At 36.9% G+C, this 19,111-nt stretch overlaps 1 protein-coding gene across 4 annotated transcripts; it reads left to right on the top strand.

The window, feature by feature from the left end:
- The first annotated feature begins 4,677 nt into the window (after positions 1-4,677).
- Positions 4,678-18,895, top strand: LOC147856827 (secretory carrier-associated membrane protein-like). Of its 4 annotated transcripts, none has more exons than XM_087328498.1 (13): positions 4,678-4,832; positions 6,102-6,152; positions 8,802-8,906; positions 8,978-9,040; positions 9,809-9,842; positions 9,920-10,042; positions 11,630-11,698; positions 11,907-11,973; positions 12,085-12,130; positions 12,219-12,286; positions 12,601-12,649; positions 12,729-12,794; positions 18,394-18,895. In XM_087328498.1, exons 1-13 carry the CDS (start codon positions 4,743-4,745, stop codon positions 18,466-18,468), a joined length of 906 nt encoding a protein of 301 aa, XP_087184624.1. In that variant the 5' UTR covers positions 4,678-4,742; the 3' UTR covers positions 18,469-18,895. The 4 variants fall into 4 exon arrangements, with proteins under 4 accessions (XP_087184624.1, XP_087184625.1, XP_087184623.1 ...); XM_087328497.1 differs by having other exon boundaries at positions 4,680-4,832; positions 11,907-12,000; XM_087328499.1 differs by lacking the exon at positions 11,630-11,698 and having other exon boundaries at positions 4,679-4,832; positions 11,907-12,000.
- Positions 18,896-19,111: the final 216 nt, after the last annotated feature.

Genomic DNA, 19,111 nt, shown 5'->3' with positions numbered 1-19,111 from the left:
ACACCATCATATAACGTCGAGTTTGACTACCTTAGGTATTGGGGGATGTGGTTTAATTGGACCATGAAAAATGGGTTCTTGTTTGATGGATTTCATGGGGTAACACAACAACTCTGTAGGCGGAAAGGGAAGTTGATTTGGCAATTTTCACAATTATGTTGAGTTTCGATCAGGCAATACCATTGGATTATAGTTTAATGTAAGAATACGTTTGTTTATTGATGATTGTCATAGATCCTTGAATGATGTATGGGTATCCAAAGTCATTCTCGTGCTTATGGGATAACTGAAAATGGCACAGGACAAAAGGTCATGTGGCGTTATAGAAGCAACTAACTTGTTGCAAAAGCTTCCCGATGAGCCTTGTTTATCATCATGGATGGTTATTTTAAGATCTTGCCAACTTGATGGGAATGTTGATGTGGCAAAAGAAGCAATTGAATTTATCATCAAGTTGGCGCCAAAATAAAAATAAAAATGCTACTGGCTTTTTGTGGAGTTTGACTATGCATCTTGCTGATTTGGAGAATGGGGAAAAAAGAAAGAATATAGTCTCCTGAACAACACTGATTTCAAGTTATGCTGAAAATGAGGGTGGGAAGGATGCTCTTATGCCACTCATGCTACATTGGGAAGGTATATCTCTAAATGTTGTGGTCAATATTCGAGCAGTAGAAAAAGACAATAAGTGCACAATAATTACTGCAAACAGGGTCAATTGGTAGTCTCTTCAATACTTGGTTGACAATGATATACCTTCAAAAACAAGCATCATCAGGTGCAAGAGAAGGATCACTATTTTGGCACAGTTGGAGCTTTCGGTGAGGTGCATGAAGATGGATCAATCAACAAGGAATTTCAAGAACTTACTGAAGCAAAAACTATTACAAATGAATCAATACTTTTTCTTACAAAGAGATGCAAAAAAAGAAGGAAACTTGGCTTGTGCTAAGCAATAACCTTATTATAAAAATGGTTTGTTAACAGACATCATTATTGCAAATAAGATGATAGACAAGATAACCATACAGTTGCAAGTGGATATGACTTGAATGTCTTTGTGAGCAATGCTCTTATAGACATGTATTGCAAGTGCAAAGACACTGACAATGCAAGGAGATTATGAAGAAACGTGAGATGTCAGCTAAGATTGAAAGAACGGGGTTGCTGAATGAACATTGTTCTTGGATATGACGAACATGAATAAGATTGGCTAGAAAGATTGGCTATAGTCATTCGACATGGCTATACAATATTTGTTGTAATATTGGATTATCTTGTATATTGCCCATTTTAATTTTAATACCAATGGAGGATAGTTTTTTATGAAAATAAATATAAATAAATAAAATTCACAATTATGTTGTATGGGGATGTTATCCCAAGAGGAGATAGAGGTATAAGATCTAGTTTTGCAACACTTGAGAGGGTTTCCCTTGCACTATCACTATTTATGAAGTAGTGAAGATAGCAAGGGTTGTATTATCACCTTATTTTAATAACAAATATTGATTTACGAAAAAAGAAAAGAAAAGAAAAGAAAGAGAGGTTAACGAGCTCAAAATGTGGCACTCTACAAGAGCGATATTATAACTTAGTCTCTACCGTACATTTGTATTTTAATCTTTATGTTCAACCCAAGGATTTGTACAAATTTCCGTTTCTATAGCCTTGGTTTTCATATTGGCACCATCATTTCATATTATAGTCATATTTTCGATCTCATAAGTCATTTTGAACTTTTAGCACATGTCCACATGCTAGCATTCTCATTTCATTTCTCTCAAAATGCATATGTTTTTACATCGTCTTTTCTTTTACCCTTTCTCTAGCTCATCTTTTTGTTGTTATCCTCTTTGTACTATCTCTCTATCCTATAAAAGTAATACAAATGATGATACAAACTATCCATATTACAACAACGAAGATCTTTTGGAAAAGTACACAATCTAAGGTGTCATCAATAGATTCGAGCTCCTTATTTAGGAGTTGAGAAGTATGTAGGGGGCACTTGCCGCTCGGCTATGACCTCGTTTCTTGAGCTAGAGGGGAATTTCACAAAATGGGTCGGCAAGAGCAACTGACACAACTCGTATCACTCTCGTAATTCAGAGAAGAGAAAATGGGATTCAAACCCTCAACTTTTGCTCTTAACGATCATTATTCTACGAACCACTCTCCGAAACTAAATAGTTATTTCCTTGGAAAGTTCTAATGCGGGGTTTGGATCTACTCGAGGTGCTAAGAGCCGCATGCATACCGCGTATTCTATTTACCAATTTCTCCGGAAGTTCATGTCTAGGAACTTTGACTTGATAGTGTAGTGTAATGAGGTAAGGATTCTCGCTTTCCAAGAGAGAGTTGGTCAAACCCAACCCTAATTGCTTGGATAGTAACCGATGCACATTGTTGAGTGATAAGTTGGTTTTCCATGATTGCTTTGAAGAGGTTTGCTTTCCAGAAAAAAATAGTTGTATACAATGATTCTCAAACCATGTAGTATTGAAAGCTCTATCAAATATGCATAAGAAGACCTTGTTTGAGTCATTGGGTCATCCGCTAGTTCATACTGAGTTCTTGTTCAAGAACCTTGTGACAAAGCTATATTCTCACTATAGAACAATAGAGCCCTAGCGATACTAAAGACAACAAAGTGGTAGATGACTTTAAACTGCAATATAGTATTATTCGGAACAATAGTAGAGCTAAGGGAGTATCTTGAAAAGTAGCTAAGCTTCAAGGCCCCTAAAGAAGAGGTATATACATTGGGTGCCGCAAGAAAAGAAAAGAAAAGAAGGGGATCCTATTCCTTCATGTTGAGCACTCCTTTTTCTTGAAGAAGAGGAAAGAGTGGTTGTTCCCCATTGTAGGAGTGAAGAAAGCTAGTAATTTTCACACACGAAGGGAAATCATAGTAGATCACCACAATGTCATAGTGACATCTTTGTGTGGGTTTGTAATAGATAAGGTGTACAATAATTTCGATTACTTTAAAGAAGACATAAATCTTAAGATGAAACAACGATGCTTTCAACTTACATGTAGATGACAAAGCTATTGGAGAAGAGAAAACCATGCATTGACATAAATTAGAAATCACTATTAAAATATTTTCGTGGTCTTATCTACCATTGTCTTAGGGATCCTTCACATCGACTAGAGTTCATTATACTTTGGTCAACTATTATTTCGAGAACCAATCCAAGCAACCTATATATGTTTGCTATTAATTGTTGTAATTTATTTGATCTTAAAATTTGTTGCCAAACATAAGTGCAATACCTACGCCGAAATTTCACGCTAACTTGCATCCTGGACATATCATCATGTGGTGAGACATTAAAAGAAGAGTCAAATATTGAATCATTCGGCCCTTTCTTGTGCAATTTGTCAACTTGGCATAATGGAGGCCTTGGACATAGAATTTGAAAGTTAAGGTTGCTTATTCTGTCTTTTAAGACATCATTAGGGCATTGGAAAGGGTAGTACTTGATATACTTCAGATATGATGGTTAAAGACCTAAAAAAAACTCTAGGAGAACAAGGTGCCCAAAAAGCTCCATAGTGAAAGCTGCAAAATTAATTATCCTATGTACCTATTGTTATACTCCGTGAAGACCATCAAACAAGAACCCATTTCTCATATTCCAATCATACTATCTCTCCCTCCCTCCTTTCCCCTCCTCCTCCTCCTCCTCCTCTCTCTCTCTCTCTCTCTCTCTCTCTATATATATATATATATTTATTTATTTATATTTATATTTATATCTTTATATATGTATGTATGTACAAAAGGCAATGATGTTTATATAGTCACTTTGTTTTGTTTTTTTCCAAGGGACTATGTATGCTTTTAGATAGTTCCACTACCACAAGTATCGATAAAAAGGAGATTTGCAGAAGCTCTGTTGTGAAAATTGTCAAACTAATTTTCCTACGTAAATGTCATCATACTCCACGAAGGCAATCAAACAAGAACCCTTTTCTCATATTCCAATTGTACAATCTCTCTCTCTTTGTTTGAAAAGGCAATGACCCACTAACGAAGTTTATACAACCACATTGATGTTTTTCCTTTGTTTTTTTTTTCTTCGAGGAGCCATGCATGCTTTTGGACAAATCCACTAGTGTGGGGTATTGATAAAAAGAAGGAGATATTGAGATTTCCGTTACGCCCGATGCCCCCATACTTTTTTTGTACTTGTGTGGTTTTGTCATGACCTTTTCTTTTTCGTGGGGCACACTTTATGTAATGGCCCACACACAAAATCTCTCTCTCTCTCTCTCGGATCTCCCCCCCCCCCCAAAGTTCTTCATTATAATTTGTAATGCCATTTAAATAAGGGAAAACTACCAGGATACCCCTGGAAGTTCGTCTATTTACCAGAATGCCCCTGAAAGTTCCAAATTTACCAAACTACCCCTATGTCCAAAAAATTACACTCTATAAAGTAATTATACACTCAAATCTACAAGCCCTATTTACGAAAGATGGAAGAAATGGACCCGAACAAGCCCTATTTACCAAAGATTTGAGTGTATAATGACTTTATAAAGTGTAATTATTTGGACATAGGGGTAGTTTGGTAAATTTGGAACTTCTAGGGGCATTCTGGTAAATAGACGAACTTCCAGGGGGGGTGTCCTGGTACTTTTCCCTTTAAATAAATACCTTTGAAATTCCAGAGTAAAAACCTTTCCCATCATTTTGGCTTCTTCGTCTTTGTCTACGTCTCGCATCCATGGTTCTGCACGATCGTATCAGTCGATGCGACGACGACGATTACCACCATGACGGAGATGAAGAAGACGAATACCTGAATCCATTCTCAGTAAGTACCTTTCCTTCTTCACACTCTTTCGCTTTTCCAGCAGCACTTCATTTTCTTTCACGCTAAGGAAAAAGGTAAGCTGAAATTCAGACACCTTCTGTTCTGATCTTCCCTAAACGATGCACCGCATTTTAATCATAAATTTTTTCGATGTTTCACGTGAATCGGCGGAACGTTTTGGATATGCATTTGAATTACCACAAGTTTCTGAAAATTGAACTATCACGAGTTTTTCTGAAAAATTGATTTTATCCCTGGTATTTATGAAAGGAAATATGCATTTGAGAGGAAATGCGCACTTTTCACAAGTGTTTCTGAAAGGATATATGCATTTGAGACGGAAATTTTGAATTACCACAAGTTTCTGAAAATTGAACTATCACGAGTTCTTCTGAAAAATTGATTTATCCCAAGTATTTCTAAAAAGAAAGATTTTTTTGAAATCAAATGTGCTCTTGCGTTATGACCAGTTTGACAAGCAAGTTCTGCACTTTCCAAATATTAATTCTTGACAATGTTCATCTTTATTTTTTCAAAGATGCATATCAGCACTGCATTTTTTGTGAATTACAATTTTACATCTTGAGTTTGATTACAAAATTATGCAGTTACAGGCGTCAATACTTAGCAATTCTAGCCAATATTGCATTTTACTTGAAGTATATCAGATTACTATCTATTTTGATATTTTGAAAGATGAAAGTCAGTACTGCATTTCACTCAGCTTATACGGCAATTCTGGCAGCAACAGACCTTTACATATTTTGATATTTTCAAAGGGCATGCCAGTATTATCGCATTGCACTACAATTAGATCGAAAGTTTGACAATAATTATATAAAATTTCTGCTGGAGATCACTAATTAGATCAAAAGTTTGACAATAATTGTGGTATGTTTTAAATCTCATACTATTTCATGCATGAAAAGGTAACTCATCCAATTAACAAAATGCAACTTACCATAACAATGCATTTCATTAACTATCCAAATTTGGAGAACTAAGTCTAAGATGAAGTGTGCATTTTCAGATGTTCCTTGACAATGTAAAGGCTAGTTTCAGTGCTGACATTCTTATTGCATAATAATGTGTGAGTTGAGCTGTCTCAGCACTTTTTTCAACTATATCTCTTTTGCTTTAGTCTACTTTGAGAGAGAATTTGCTCCTTTCTATGGCCAAATTGAGTCCATTTTTTGTGTTTTAAAATTATTTTCAAATCACAGTTGAATATGTTAGTTGAAAGAATCTTCTTTATATCTTACTTGGCAGGATCCAGTTGTGCAAGCACAACTCTTTGGGCAACCATATTTCTTCAGTCCGGTATTAGTCTTTCCTTTATCACAATATCTGATCATTGGGGCTGATAAACCATTTGCTTCATATATTTCGTTGGAAAGATGAATAATCCGTCCGGGTGTGAACGTAGTCCTTCTTGTGGTACCTGGTTTCCCCTTTGATTTTACATTCTTGTCTTTTGGAAAGAGCGGCTAAATCAAGTCTCCAATTAGGTGAATGTAATATGACGGCTCTATCCATTGTTGCGGAAATGGAAGGGAAGAGAAAGCTTGTTCATCTATGTTAGGTTTTCCCAAAAGGTTGTTTGTGCACTTTTGCAGATCTGACATATTTAAAAGTTGCTACTTTACATACTATATGATTCAATTACAACCTCTTCCCAACGATGAGGCACTCAATCACCAATGCTATTTATTGTGAAGATAACAAAACACTTTGAGTTTTGTATGCATTCAGTATCTTGGAATCAAACATCATATGACTTTAAGTTGAAAAATTACACATAAAACAAAATGGGTCAAAATCAGTAGCTGAGAGCGAACCACAATTGTAAGAAAGATCTCGTATTTGGTCTTATAGGATATTTTACCCTCTTAAAGGAAGTTAATATAACTTTCTTTCTTCTTTCCTTTTGAGGGTTTTTCCTACAGAATTTCACTGAAGACAATGCTAGTGCTCCACAAGAACCACACATGATTGAGGCTAATAGAGTGACTAGGGGCAGGAGAGAGTAAGAAAAGGAAATTAATGACTGCAAAAGGAGACTTGTCCTTTTTCAGAAACATAACTTAGCTTGTAAGAATCTTAGGCTTCTGGGAATCAAGCAAGTTGTCCTTGCATTCATCTTAATGCATGGGTTGATGTAGTATGGCTTACACAAGGATATATGATCCTTCCAGGGCTTTTGGTGCTTTATGTGAACTAACACAAGTGAGGAGAATAGAGTGCTAAAGGAAAGATCTACAGAATAAGAGAACGAGGCACACTAAGCGATCTAATGATTCTATCTATTAGATGTAGCTCATATACAATCTATATGGTGATGCAATATTAGTGGAATTGTTCTAGAATTCATGTAGTTTCGTTTATGGTTTGATGTAAGAAGGAAAACTAAACTTCTACACGTTTCTATAAATTGCTGCATGGAATGAAGATCAAATGGAAGAATTGGATTTAAGATCAGAATATAATTAAAACAAACACAACGATTCTACAGAGAGAAAAGCATAGTCTAATTGGTAGTTGGAGAAAAGCTCGTCATGTGACCAATGAAAATGGATACCCATACATGAACTACTGCAGTAATAGAACTGCTTCAAGAAAGAATGCATGATTCATACTTTTTGTTTTAGATTTATATGCATATGTAAGAGATATCAAACTATCTTTTATAATAAAGAAATAGATTCCCTATTGAAGTGTATTTAATGATATGGATAAGCCTATTCCAACTCATCAACCTATCCAATCCATTTCGTGACTCACGCAAAAGTGAGAAACTCATTAGCAAATCTATCCATAAATATGATAGGTTTTTCGTTTTTCTATTGAAAAATGAGTTGAAAACATTCTAGTTTTTTTGTAAATTCTTTCGTAGCTGAGAACAGCTGAAAGTAATTTTGTACTCTTTCTCTTAAGAGTAATTGAATGAAGAGGAGTTGTACGAGGTGGGAATCTCACGTACAGTTCTGTATAATGACATTGAAACTGACTCATCTGTCAACTATTCCACAACTACTCCAAAAAAACCTAACTCTGCCCTACGTAAAGTCGCCGGAGTTCGATTATCCTCCAAGTTCGAGGTAACGGCATATATACCAGGTGTCATCTAGAGGCCTAGGGCAACTCTCTTTCACGGAGGTGGTGGGAATTCAACTTCCCCTGGGGTTAGCACTAATTTGGCAAGAACCTCACGAATCTTATCGGAGATATTTCTATAGAAGAACCCCATTCCTTTGGCTCGTGCCTAAAAAGTGATGAGTTATGAGATTCAACTTGTCAGGACGCTATGATTACCATAGAACTCCAATTCCGAAACGAAAACATTTTGTTACTCTTTGTTTTTTAAAGTGCGGGCCAATGCTCGAGTGGTTAATGGGGATGGACTGTAAATCTGCTGGCGACGCCTATGCTGGTTCGAATCCAGCTCGACCCAAATATGATTCTTTCACCATCCCTATAGGAAATATAAATAAAGGTTTCAATTTCTAGGCTTTTTTTTGTGTTTGGCTTTTCTGCATGGGAAACTATTCCTACAAAAGAATTGTTGAATACGCTATATTCTATGACTGGTCCTATTAGGACAGAAGTTCCTCCTTTCCCATAGAGTGTAACTGATCCAGGGAGGATTCTTATTTCAGTACTATTTCAGCTCTTTTCAATTCGGATGGGTTCACTTGTTTTACTAAGAATACTAGAGGCTATTTGGGTACCTTCTTCAGTAATAGTATTGTTTGTTACTGAAATGGTCATGGATTCAATTGTGGATTACTATGATGAACACCAAATATTTCAAGCGATTGCATATACTATTCATTCACATTAATATACATTTAGGAGAACCCTAAAAAAACATAAAAATTCTTGGCATATTCTGTGTGTGTGTCAAATATCATGAATGATTTTGTATTAACTTTTGGAACTTATATGACATATTGTTGTTCAATGGTATAGTGCACACAGATGCACGCAAGTAGTTTGATGTCTACACCAAGACCCAATGCTCTTTCGTCTGAACCATCATCAGATACTGATACAAAAATAAATAGAAGAACAATGGTGATTCTTTAATCTATACTCCTTTGTTTCTACTATGTTTCCGTGATGTTAACAATACTTCTCATCACCAGGACTTATCTAGAAAAGAAAGAGAACTTGATGCTAAAGAAGCTGAACTGAGACAAAGGGAGAAGGTGATTTGTTGAACTTTACAAATTTCTTTCAATTGGCAATTTAGTTCTCCATTGTGTAATTGTCTATTGCATTGATCGTGGATATTGGGCAATAATCAATTGTCTATTGACTTTCTAAATGTGAAATCTCTTTTAGCTTGTCATGGTTTCCTATCTATCTTCTGTGGAGGATATTGCAAGAAATTATAGAGCTAACATATTTTTCTGAGACCTTGGAAAATTTCCCGAAATCATCCAAAACTCAAATGGATGAAATACAGATCTACTTTCTTCTCCCTCTTCCTTTCAGAAAAGTTAAAGCACTACACTTGTTACCATTGAATTGCAATCTCTCTAAAGAGGAGATAACATGCAAAAAATAATATGTTTCTAACTTTTCACATGAGAATGGATAGGAAGGTTTAATAGCTTCTCCATACCTAACAGTGTCACCGTCAAGTATGTTGATGCTGCTTTTTATTTTGAGTAACTGGCACATTTTGAGTACTATTGGAGGTTAGATGTATAAATCACTATGGAGACAATGTCATGTTCTTAGATAAATGTCTTCTATTCACAGTCCTTTATTCAAAGCTAGACTTTGAAGGCAGTGGAATATTCACACTCTCAATGAAGGCATATGTGAATAGGAGGATTTGATACTTTTATGCAAAATGACTTATACCTAATCATAATCATTACTTAATGATAGAGGATTAGTATTCCTCGTCTTGTAGTGTCTACAATTGAGCTGCCAAATCCCAATGACCGTGTTGGTGTACATTTCAGGAATTAAAGAACAGAGAAAATGCCACTCTGAAAGGTAAACTGTTTCAACGTTGAAAGAGTCTCAATTGTTTGATGAAAGTACTTCAGAATAATAGCCATCAAAAAGCGCAGATAGAATTTCAATGGAGAGAAATAATCAAGCACCAATTTTTCCGATTATTCATTTTCCTGATTCAAAGGAGATTCCTATTCATCTTCTTCGTCTACAGTATTTTGTATTCAGCAGTTGGTTAGGTAAAACTTTGTTGGTTCTTTTTTTACATTGGGTACCAACTTTAACATGAACAATGTGTTATAAAAGCCTACGTTTTCACTCCGTATAAAAAGCTGTGTGAGGGAACCCTCATGTTCTTTCTTGTTTATTGTATGAAATTCTTGGTCCTTGGTGCCAATAACATATTTTCCTTGCATGGATCAGATGCAACTTCTATTTTTAATTCTGACACAGCAGAAGAACCAAAATAACAGTGTAGAAACGAATCTTAGACATCAGTCCTAGCCATTTTTTGAGGAATAATTTCAGATGCACAACTTGCTCAATGATGCCAGGCTGGTAATATGGGTGACCCTATTTGCAAATACCAGATGTGTGTTGCTATGGAGGATCAAAGATTAGGAAAGACTTTAATAAATTAACATTAATGGCAATGTGATTAAACTTAAAACAAAATGCAGTTATATTACACCAAGAGACACAAAACTACAATATGCAAGAATGAGATATATAAAATGAAATGGATATAGGTGGGGGGGCTTTATATAGAGTATGTAATGGAAACTCGTTGGCACTCATAGGGATGCCTACACTTTTATACTTGGATCTACCAATTGAGGGGATGTTTATGTGTTGAGACTAAACCCAACAATCTATATGATCAAATAACTTACAACTCACATAATGTGATTTCTGATTATATTTTAGGTTTGATATGTTTGAGAATAACTTGCCGTTGGATAAGGTGGGATTCAGAAATTTATTATTAGATGTATTTTCAAAGAAGCAAGTTCTTGATGATATGTTATGTTTTAAAATTAAAACTTGGTAATGTCATATTTTAATATTAATAACATTGTGATTCACTTAATTATGCCATCTGTTGTCTTTGAAGTGATTTGAGTACACAACTCACATGCATGAGATTTGAAAAGGACATTTAGGGTTTAGGGTTTAAAGCAAAGGACAATTATGTTTGGAAAATTGAAAGCGCTATATTTTTAGTGGGTTAGCAATTTCTGCGTGTACTTGTTAAAAGAAATTTTACATACTTTCTTGGAAACTTGTTAACATGACAATCAGTGTGATGACCACCTGCGATCAGAGTAGAAAGAAGTATTGAATGAAGTATCTTGAACTTCTTCAAGAAAATCTCCACATACTCAAAGATTGATGGCGCTCAAACTTTGAGACCCAATACTACCTTGTCACTAGCACAATTAGGCTGCAGGATTTAACAGGTACACGTTATAATGATTCCATTTCTGCTAGAAATCAGAATTGATGGAGATATTCTTACTTGACTCAGGAGAAAGGCATCACTGGTTATGCTAGAGAAGCTCAGAGGCATAGAACCAATTTCGAATCTACCACTCTTTTGCTTTCTATATTTATTTATGTTTGTGAATCTTGTAGTGAGTTTTTCATTACTATTTGCCAAAGTATCCATTGAATTCTGTATGGACAACCATGACAAATCCTTGGTGTGCAATTACAGAAATGGTTTCATTTCTATTTAGTTGTAGGACCTGTTCTGGACACCACATGATCTATGATGATGAAATTACCCTAACAAAATTTATATATCTATATTTTTGGGCTTGCAGGCATTATAATATGCTTACTTTGGAACTTGGTTTCTGTTACTGCTGCTTGGGTGGTGGTGAAGAAAGATGGTAATCATGTAGTCCTACATGTAAATTGTATAGCAAAATTGAGTAGAAAAAGATGAAGATTAATGTATGAAGAAGGAAAGCTATTTAGATGATAATGTATATGCCTACTGATACTTGAGCAGTTATATTTTTGTGTTATCAAATGTTTATTTAGGAGTTAATATCTAGTTTACACAAACTGACTTTAGCGTGTTTATTATATATATAGGAGTGATTATATGGATTTTCGCTGTCATATATGCTTTTTTGGGCATCCCTGGCTCCTATATCTTATGGTATAGGCCACTTTATCGGGCTATGAGGTGCATTCAAATTCTTTGCTGCAGTAATCTGTCCTTAATGCATCTGTGATGCTTGCTTAGGTGGTATTATGCTTTATTTTCCAGGAATGAAAGTGATCTAAAATTTGGGTGCTTTTTCCTGTTCTACTTGGTATGTTAGTGTATTACTCGTTCTTTTACTAGTTTGAATATTTGAGACATTCATAGTATGGAACTGAATCAATGGTCACTGTTGGCAGCTGCACTTGTGTTTCACAATCTGTGCTGCGGTAGCACCACCACTTTTCTTCAAAGGGTTTTCTTTAACGTAAGTTTCAGAGTTGTATGAAGATCTGTCGTTTCTTTTTACTGATAGAACAACATTATGATATATAATGATTGACCTGGTTCTCCTGGGAGTTTATTTGTGCCTGTTATACTTAATTGCTTCTCATATTGGAGTTCATTAGTTCTAAGCTATATAGATGACTTTAAATACAAACTTTGAAAATAATAAAATGAATCAATATTAACATTTGCTTGTTTGGGCGACGTCCCACTGCATCCTTGTAACTTTTGTACTAATTTGTTTGATGATTGTGGGAGTTCATAATTTCTTGCGTTTTGTTCTTTTGCTTGCAGGGGCATTCTATCTGCAATAGACATGTTTTCTGATTCTGCAATGATCGGGGTAGTTTTATTAGAGTCCTACTTTTAAAATATGTATTTATAAATGGGAACAATTATTTTGATTATGTCTCATCTAGCAGATATTCTACATGGTTGGCTTTGGATGTTTCAGTCTAGAAGCCGTGCTCAGCTTGTGGGTTTTAGAGGTAAAAAGAAAATTCATACAAAGAGGTTCTCCATGTTATTTCATCTAGCTACATACATAACATAGTTAGTGTCTGAATTTTCAATCTGCCTATAATTTTTTAATAAATGTTTTATAGCAATACAAAATTTTGCATTTCATTAAGAAGAGAAAAGAAAGAAAGAAAACTTATCATCATCTGGAAAAGAGAAAATAATCTAAGACCCAACAAGAAAGAAAGAAAGATATATTAACGTCTTTTAAGAGGCCAAAATGGTCTATAAGACCAAATAAGAGATTACATCTTAAGTGTTGTCTCGTCTTTGAGAACAAATCAAAATAAAATAAATATTACACGGTAAATATAAAAGTAAATAACATGAAAAGAAAAGAAATGAGGGAATCTGGTTTTTGGCACATGTGAGATCCTCAGGTTAGGTATATTGTAGCTTTTGTCTTCGAAAGATCTCTAGCATAGGTCGATCCAGAATGGAAATGTCTCCGAAGCGAGGGAAGCACCTACGATGGCGGGAGATAATGGCTTTTATCTGTCGATGACAAGGGTGTCGAGGTCATGGTCCATGGGGCCGAGGCCTACGTGCACGGCAAATTGCCATTGCCCGATCAATTGTAACCCCTATGTTATGTCCTGCTCGGGAGCCCATTTGTGTATCCTGGGGTTGACTTCTAGCATTAGGAGTGATGGGGCTAAAGAAAGTTGTGATTGTTCTTTGTGGATGAGCTTGTGTGGCTGTATTCTTCAACAACTTTTCCCGATGTCTCTTGAGCTCTAGCAAGAAAAGTCCTAGGCATCGTTTGTCCTCATATTATTCCATTACCTTGCGTAGTGGGCCAAAGCCTTGTTTAAAGAGGCAATGGTATCTCCCTCTGATTTCATAAAAGACACTACAATGACAAACATAGTGTTCTTCAGATTCCACTCCTTGATGACACAATTGGCAAATTCTCTCTTCTAGAGGTAGTCGTGTATATCTGCCTACCTCAATCTGTAGCTGATGTGATGAAGTTCGCAGCTGCCCTATCACACTACGCAACGCATAGGATAGATGTATGTCCATATAAGGTGGCCTGATGACAAATCCATCCTCCGATGTATGTAAGAAGTGTGTCTTATAGTGGGTCATCTTTGTACCAAGTGGTATTTTGGGGCTGATCCATGTTATCTTGTTTTCCAAGTTAATAATATCAGTCCGGATCACTCTATTCTTTTCCACTTTGGTCATATTTAGATGGGGACAGTCCAAGCTATATTGGAACGGAGGTAGGGCATTTATACTCATGCCATGTGACTCGAACCATTGCTGCATTTCAGCATACCAACAATGAGTCTCTCCATTTTCAGCCAGTTGTTTTGATGACAAAGTGCCAACCTTGGGTACCTTCGTTTAGGGAGCTCCCAAAGACGTTGGATAAATGTCACTGATCGGAACAACGCCTCGGTTATTATAGGTGCTGCTCCCATCTCTGCTCGGATTATATGGAGGGGCACCGATGCTTTGCTCCTTATCATGCAAGCAATCATTGACACTAAAGGTCTCTCTAAATCTTTCCAATGATTTGCCTTGTTAGGACTTAGTCCCCATGTCTCTACTCCATAGAGAAGAGTTGGTGTGACAAGTGGATCAAATAACCATAGCTTAGTCCGTGGCTCTTGGAACTGCAGATGTGCACATTGTCTCTCAAGAGCAGCAAGGGCTGCATATGCACGAGAAAGTCGGGCACAAGCGGCCTCCTGTAAGGAGAACCTAGGTCCTGTAAATGTTACTCCTAGGTATGTGTAGGAGCGTGTTTATTCCACCTTTTCCTCTCCCAAGAATTCTGGTTCTGATCTTGTTACCCATGCTTGGGTGGTGTTAAACACCATCACTTTAGTCTTATTCATGTTGATTGACAAACCTTTGTCCGTACAAAATAGTTTTAAGGCATTTAGATGTCTTTGTAGTCCCTCCGGAGAGTCAGAAATCAGCACAATATCACAGCATATAGTAATATTTGTATAGCTATACCTGCTAGGTGTGCTCCAGAAGCCCCAAATCTCTCTATGTACTATGATACCTCATCTATATAGAGACTGAGGAGTGTGGGGAATAGTGGGCATCCTTGCTTCACGCCAATTGTGCTAGCCACCACCGCTGACAAGCCCTTAGAAGACCGTACTTTTCTTGACACAGATTCATAGAGTGCATAGATTCCCCATTTCATATCTATAGGAACACCAAGGGCTTCTAGCCACTGCATAAGCTGAGCACGTGGCACAGTGTCAAAGGCTTTTCGGAAATCCACAAAGCAGCAATAAATCCTCTTATTGTGGGCTCAACCCTCCTCAATAAGGGCCCGGAGGGTGAATATGTGATCCAAAGTTGTGAACCCCTTCCGAAAGCCTGCTTGTCCAATTGAACGGCAGCCATTTTGCTCTGCCCATATACTCAATTCTGATTCTAGAATCGAGCCATATAGTTTAGCCAAGTAATGGCCAATCATGATTGTCCTATAGTTGCTTGGCATCATGGGGTCTCCACTCTTGAGGATTGGCACAATGGTATGTTGAGTCCATCTAGTAGGAAAACCTTCACACATGGCTCTATTAAAGATGTGTGCTAGCAATGGGAGCAAGGTGTCACGGGCATAGATAAAGTGCTCACCCACCAATCCATCATGATCTTGGGCCTTCCCAAATTGTAGCCGATCAATGGCGGTTCTTACATTTTATGGTGTAAAGAGGGTTGATTCATGTGGGCATGAGGCATTTGGGTGGGGAAGAGGGGGTTGCCCTGGGATATCATATAGAACCTTTGCATATTCCTGCCACACCTCAGGTGAGGTCAGTTGTGTGGTGGGTTGCCTCTCATTAAACATTTTCCAGGCTCGTTTACTCTCTTGTCCTAGAAACAAGCGATACAAATGATCTTCAAATTTAGCCAAATACAATCTCTTCTTCTTCCTCACGAGGCGTTGGAAGGTTGCTCTCGCTTGGTTGTGTGTATAAATGCCCTGAGTTACATCACGCTGCAAGCATTTCCTTGTATCACGACAATCCTCATCATACCAACTATTTTGTATTACTCTACCGAGTTTGGGGGGATTGGCCGTTGTGTGAGGGAAGGCATTTGTGGTTGCTTTATGCAATGATTTGGATGAACCTTGGGTAAGTTCTTCAAGGGGTGCGAATGGATCCAAATCTAGCATGCCATCGTATACACCACAACTATACACATCAATTGTCTCGCGAGTGAATAGATACTTAGCCAGCCCACTCTCCTTAGCATATACATCCTTTGTGCATCCATCCATTACCTCAAAGCGTAGATATGCATGATCAGCTGCCAAGCCAATAGGTCTTCCCGATATAGTGAACACTTTTATTTCAGGTATAAGAGATGGAGATCCCATTAGATAATCGATTGTGCTGGCACCCCCTTTTGGGTTCCAACATGTCAAAGCATCTGATCCAGGCCATTGTGACAAGCCATTATATATCACAAATCCATGCGCGCTTCCCAAGGCTAGAAAGTGTTTTCCATATTCAGTTATAGCACTCATATCTTGAGCTTGTTGCTTTAGACCAACCTCTTCCGCCATAACTTCTCCATAAACAGCCTCATTGGTGTTAAACATAGTTGTTTGTTCATCCTTGGTTCTTGCATTAAAATCTCCTAATAGTATTATGTCCCCCATAGTAGCAAATCTTATGATATCATCATATAGTGGTAGATATGGTGATTCACCTAGAGGTGCAAACCTTGAGTAGGCAGGTGGAAAGTAGCAAATTGCAATATATAACTCCCTAAGATCCCCTCTTTTTATATATACAAACAAATTTGCCTCATATATAATGCCCAAGGATCTGTCTAAACTGATTCAAACACTGGATCCTTTATAAATATGGAAACCCTTAGAGAAAAGAGATCCACATGAGTGGCATTCATCTTGAGATATCTCACACATATGAGCGATACATTAGATGCATATCCTATATTTGATTTTGGTAAAAGCACACAATTATATTAATTGTATGTAAAATCCACTTGTTACAACACTTCTGAGTCTCCTCTACCTATCTATCCTATCCTATGTTGGGAGAGGGACGTTCTGTAATGCCACTAGAAAACCTGAATATGCATTTGAGGAAATGATCCCCACATGCTTTAACATCCAGAAATTCCACATAAGAATACCTTTCTACTTCGTCATATAGGCTTCCACTCCATGTCTACTGTCAAACATGAAAGCATTATGCATATTCCAATTGTGTTGTAGTTCCCATTATCGTAAAAATTGGAACAATATCTCCATCTTGTCATTTGGACTATTTTGAACATATTATGAAAAAACCTATTGTTGAGGTCTCAGACATTTGGCAAGTTTTAACCCTTGAAACCTGTGTATGTTGGTATTCGGGGACTGTAGGGCATTGTGCTTACCCATTTTGTGTTGAGGTATCTATCCCATTCTGAGCTCATTTAGTGGAAAGCCTGTCATCTGCCTTTGTACAAGTCCTGCTAGCTGGCTACTCTTCAAGAAAGACTATAAATCTACAAATCTCTCATAGAAACAGCCCCAAGCATCTCTGATCAAGTCCATGACTCAGGAGAATGGTCGGAATCCCTCCTTAAAGAGGCAATGGAAACATTCTTAGATCTCATAGGAAACTGTACTGTAGCTTCAGTAGTGTTCCACAGATTGTCCTGTATGACATAATGAGCATATCCTCTGCTTGGGAAACAGATGGACATCTATGTATCAAGGGTGTAGTGAAAATTAACAGGCTTTCATCATCTCCACTTTCCTTAATAGATAGAATCAATTGGACCAAATTAGGGAACATTTTATTGTCGGAGACTGACGACAGCCTTTCATTGTACGGATTTGCATCATAATTCTGCAATTGAATATCTATCGAAATTCCAGTTACTTCATTTAACCAAAACAGTGCCTCCATCTTCCAAACCGGCGGGTTCAAGTCCTGCCAATCCTGATGGTTGTTTTACCGAAACTGACTGATTCCACCTTATTGATTCAGTGATGACATCTCTATATAAGATCAACAAGATACACAAGAGTGTATCGATCTCTTATTTGGGTTGAGCTGGATTTGAAGTGATACATAAGACTCACTGAACTTGTTTGGGGAAAAACATTCATGGTTGAAGAGTCCCCATTTCACATTGAAGAGAGTGAGCTAAGTCGTATGAAATTAGTAGTGTGGATGGTGGACAGAGGCATGGGCTCTTGCATATATGGGTGAGTGTTGTTTTCTGTTAAAAGATGGTTTTCTGGATTTGTGCAGCATATGTACTGTAAGTGAGCCTCTATCTCTCTCCCAAGCTGTGATACATTGGCATTCCAGAAAAAAAACATTCACTGAGGAATTTATTTGAGGTGTAATGTGTATTGCGATCTTCTAAACCATCAGCATTGCAGAAAAAACACAATTCACTGAGGAATTTATTTGAGGCGTAATGTGTATTGCGATCTTCTAAACCATTTCTGCATATCATGCATCCACCTCGAACTGAAAATTTTGCCTGTCTTCTTCTTTTTCACTTGCTTCCCATGTTATTCTATTTTGAGAGAAAACTCATGTTTTATACACATTCCAGCAACTGTGTATATTCGTCCGTGGATTCAGAAAACCTTTAGAACCAAGAAAACAAGTTGGGATTGCTATGTTGTGAAAGCATCCATGCAATTTTATACAGAAAGAAAGAGACACGTGTTCCGTACATGTTCCAGCAATTATGCATATTTTTATGTGGATCCAAAAAGGTGTAAGAATTGAGAAAGGAAGTTGTGGTTGCAATGACATGAAAGCTTCTGAAGCACAAGCACTTGATGCAATGTAAATTATTGTAACTGAAAACTTAATGTTCTATGTGGCTCTAGGATTTGCCTTGGGCTAGAGTTAATTGTAAATTGTAAATGCTGCAAAATTGTAAATGCTGCATGAGGCATTAAAAATTGCGCAAGTCCCCCATTGAGGGGAGCAATGTACTCAATATAGATCTATTAAAAAAACAAGTTGAGATGTGAGAACTATTCCAATTTCTCTCAATGTGTTGTAATAAACAATCAAAATGCATAGTTTCTTGCTATATTCTCAAATGATGTGATAGCAAATATTCTTTGATTCAATGACCAAGTAAAATGTCTTTGAATACATCTCTTTATTAACTTTGAGTTGATCCTAGAATTTAACTCCACATAGCTTGGATTCTAATAAGTAATATGCATACAAAGCAAGGGGCCGTAAGTCATAGGTAGTGGCATGTAATAACAAGTCTTATCCATGTTATCAATAGCATGTAACACATGCACCTA

The sequence above is a fragment of the Azolla caroliniana genome, unplaced genomic scaffold, assembly GCF_043228905.1.
Source record: "Azolla caroliniana isolate FFs.n. ecotype wild unplaced genomic scaffold, voAzoCaro1.0.p SCAF_12, whole genome shotgun sequence".
Lineage (NCBI taxonomy): Eukaryota > Viridiplantae > Streptophyta > Polypodiopsida > Salviniales > Salviniaceae > Azolla > Azolla caroliniana.
Note: the sequence above shows the minus strand (reverse complement) of the source record. Positions and strands in the feature narration are given on the sequence as shown.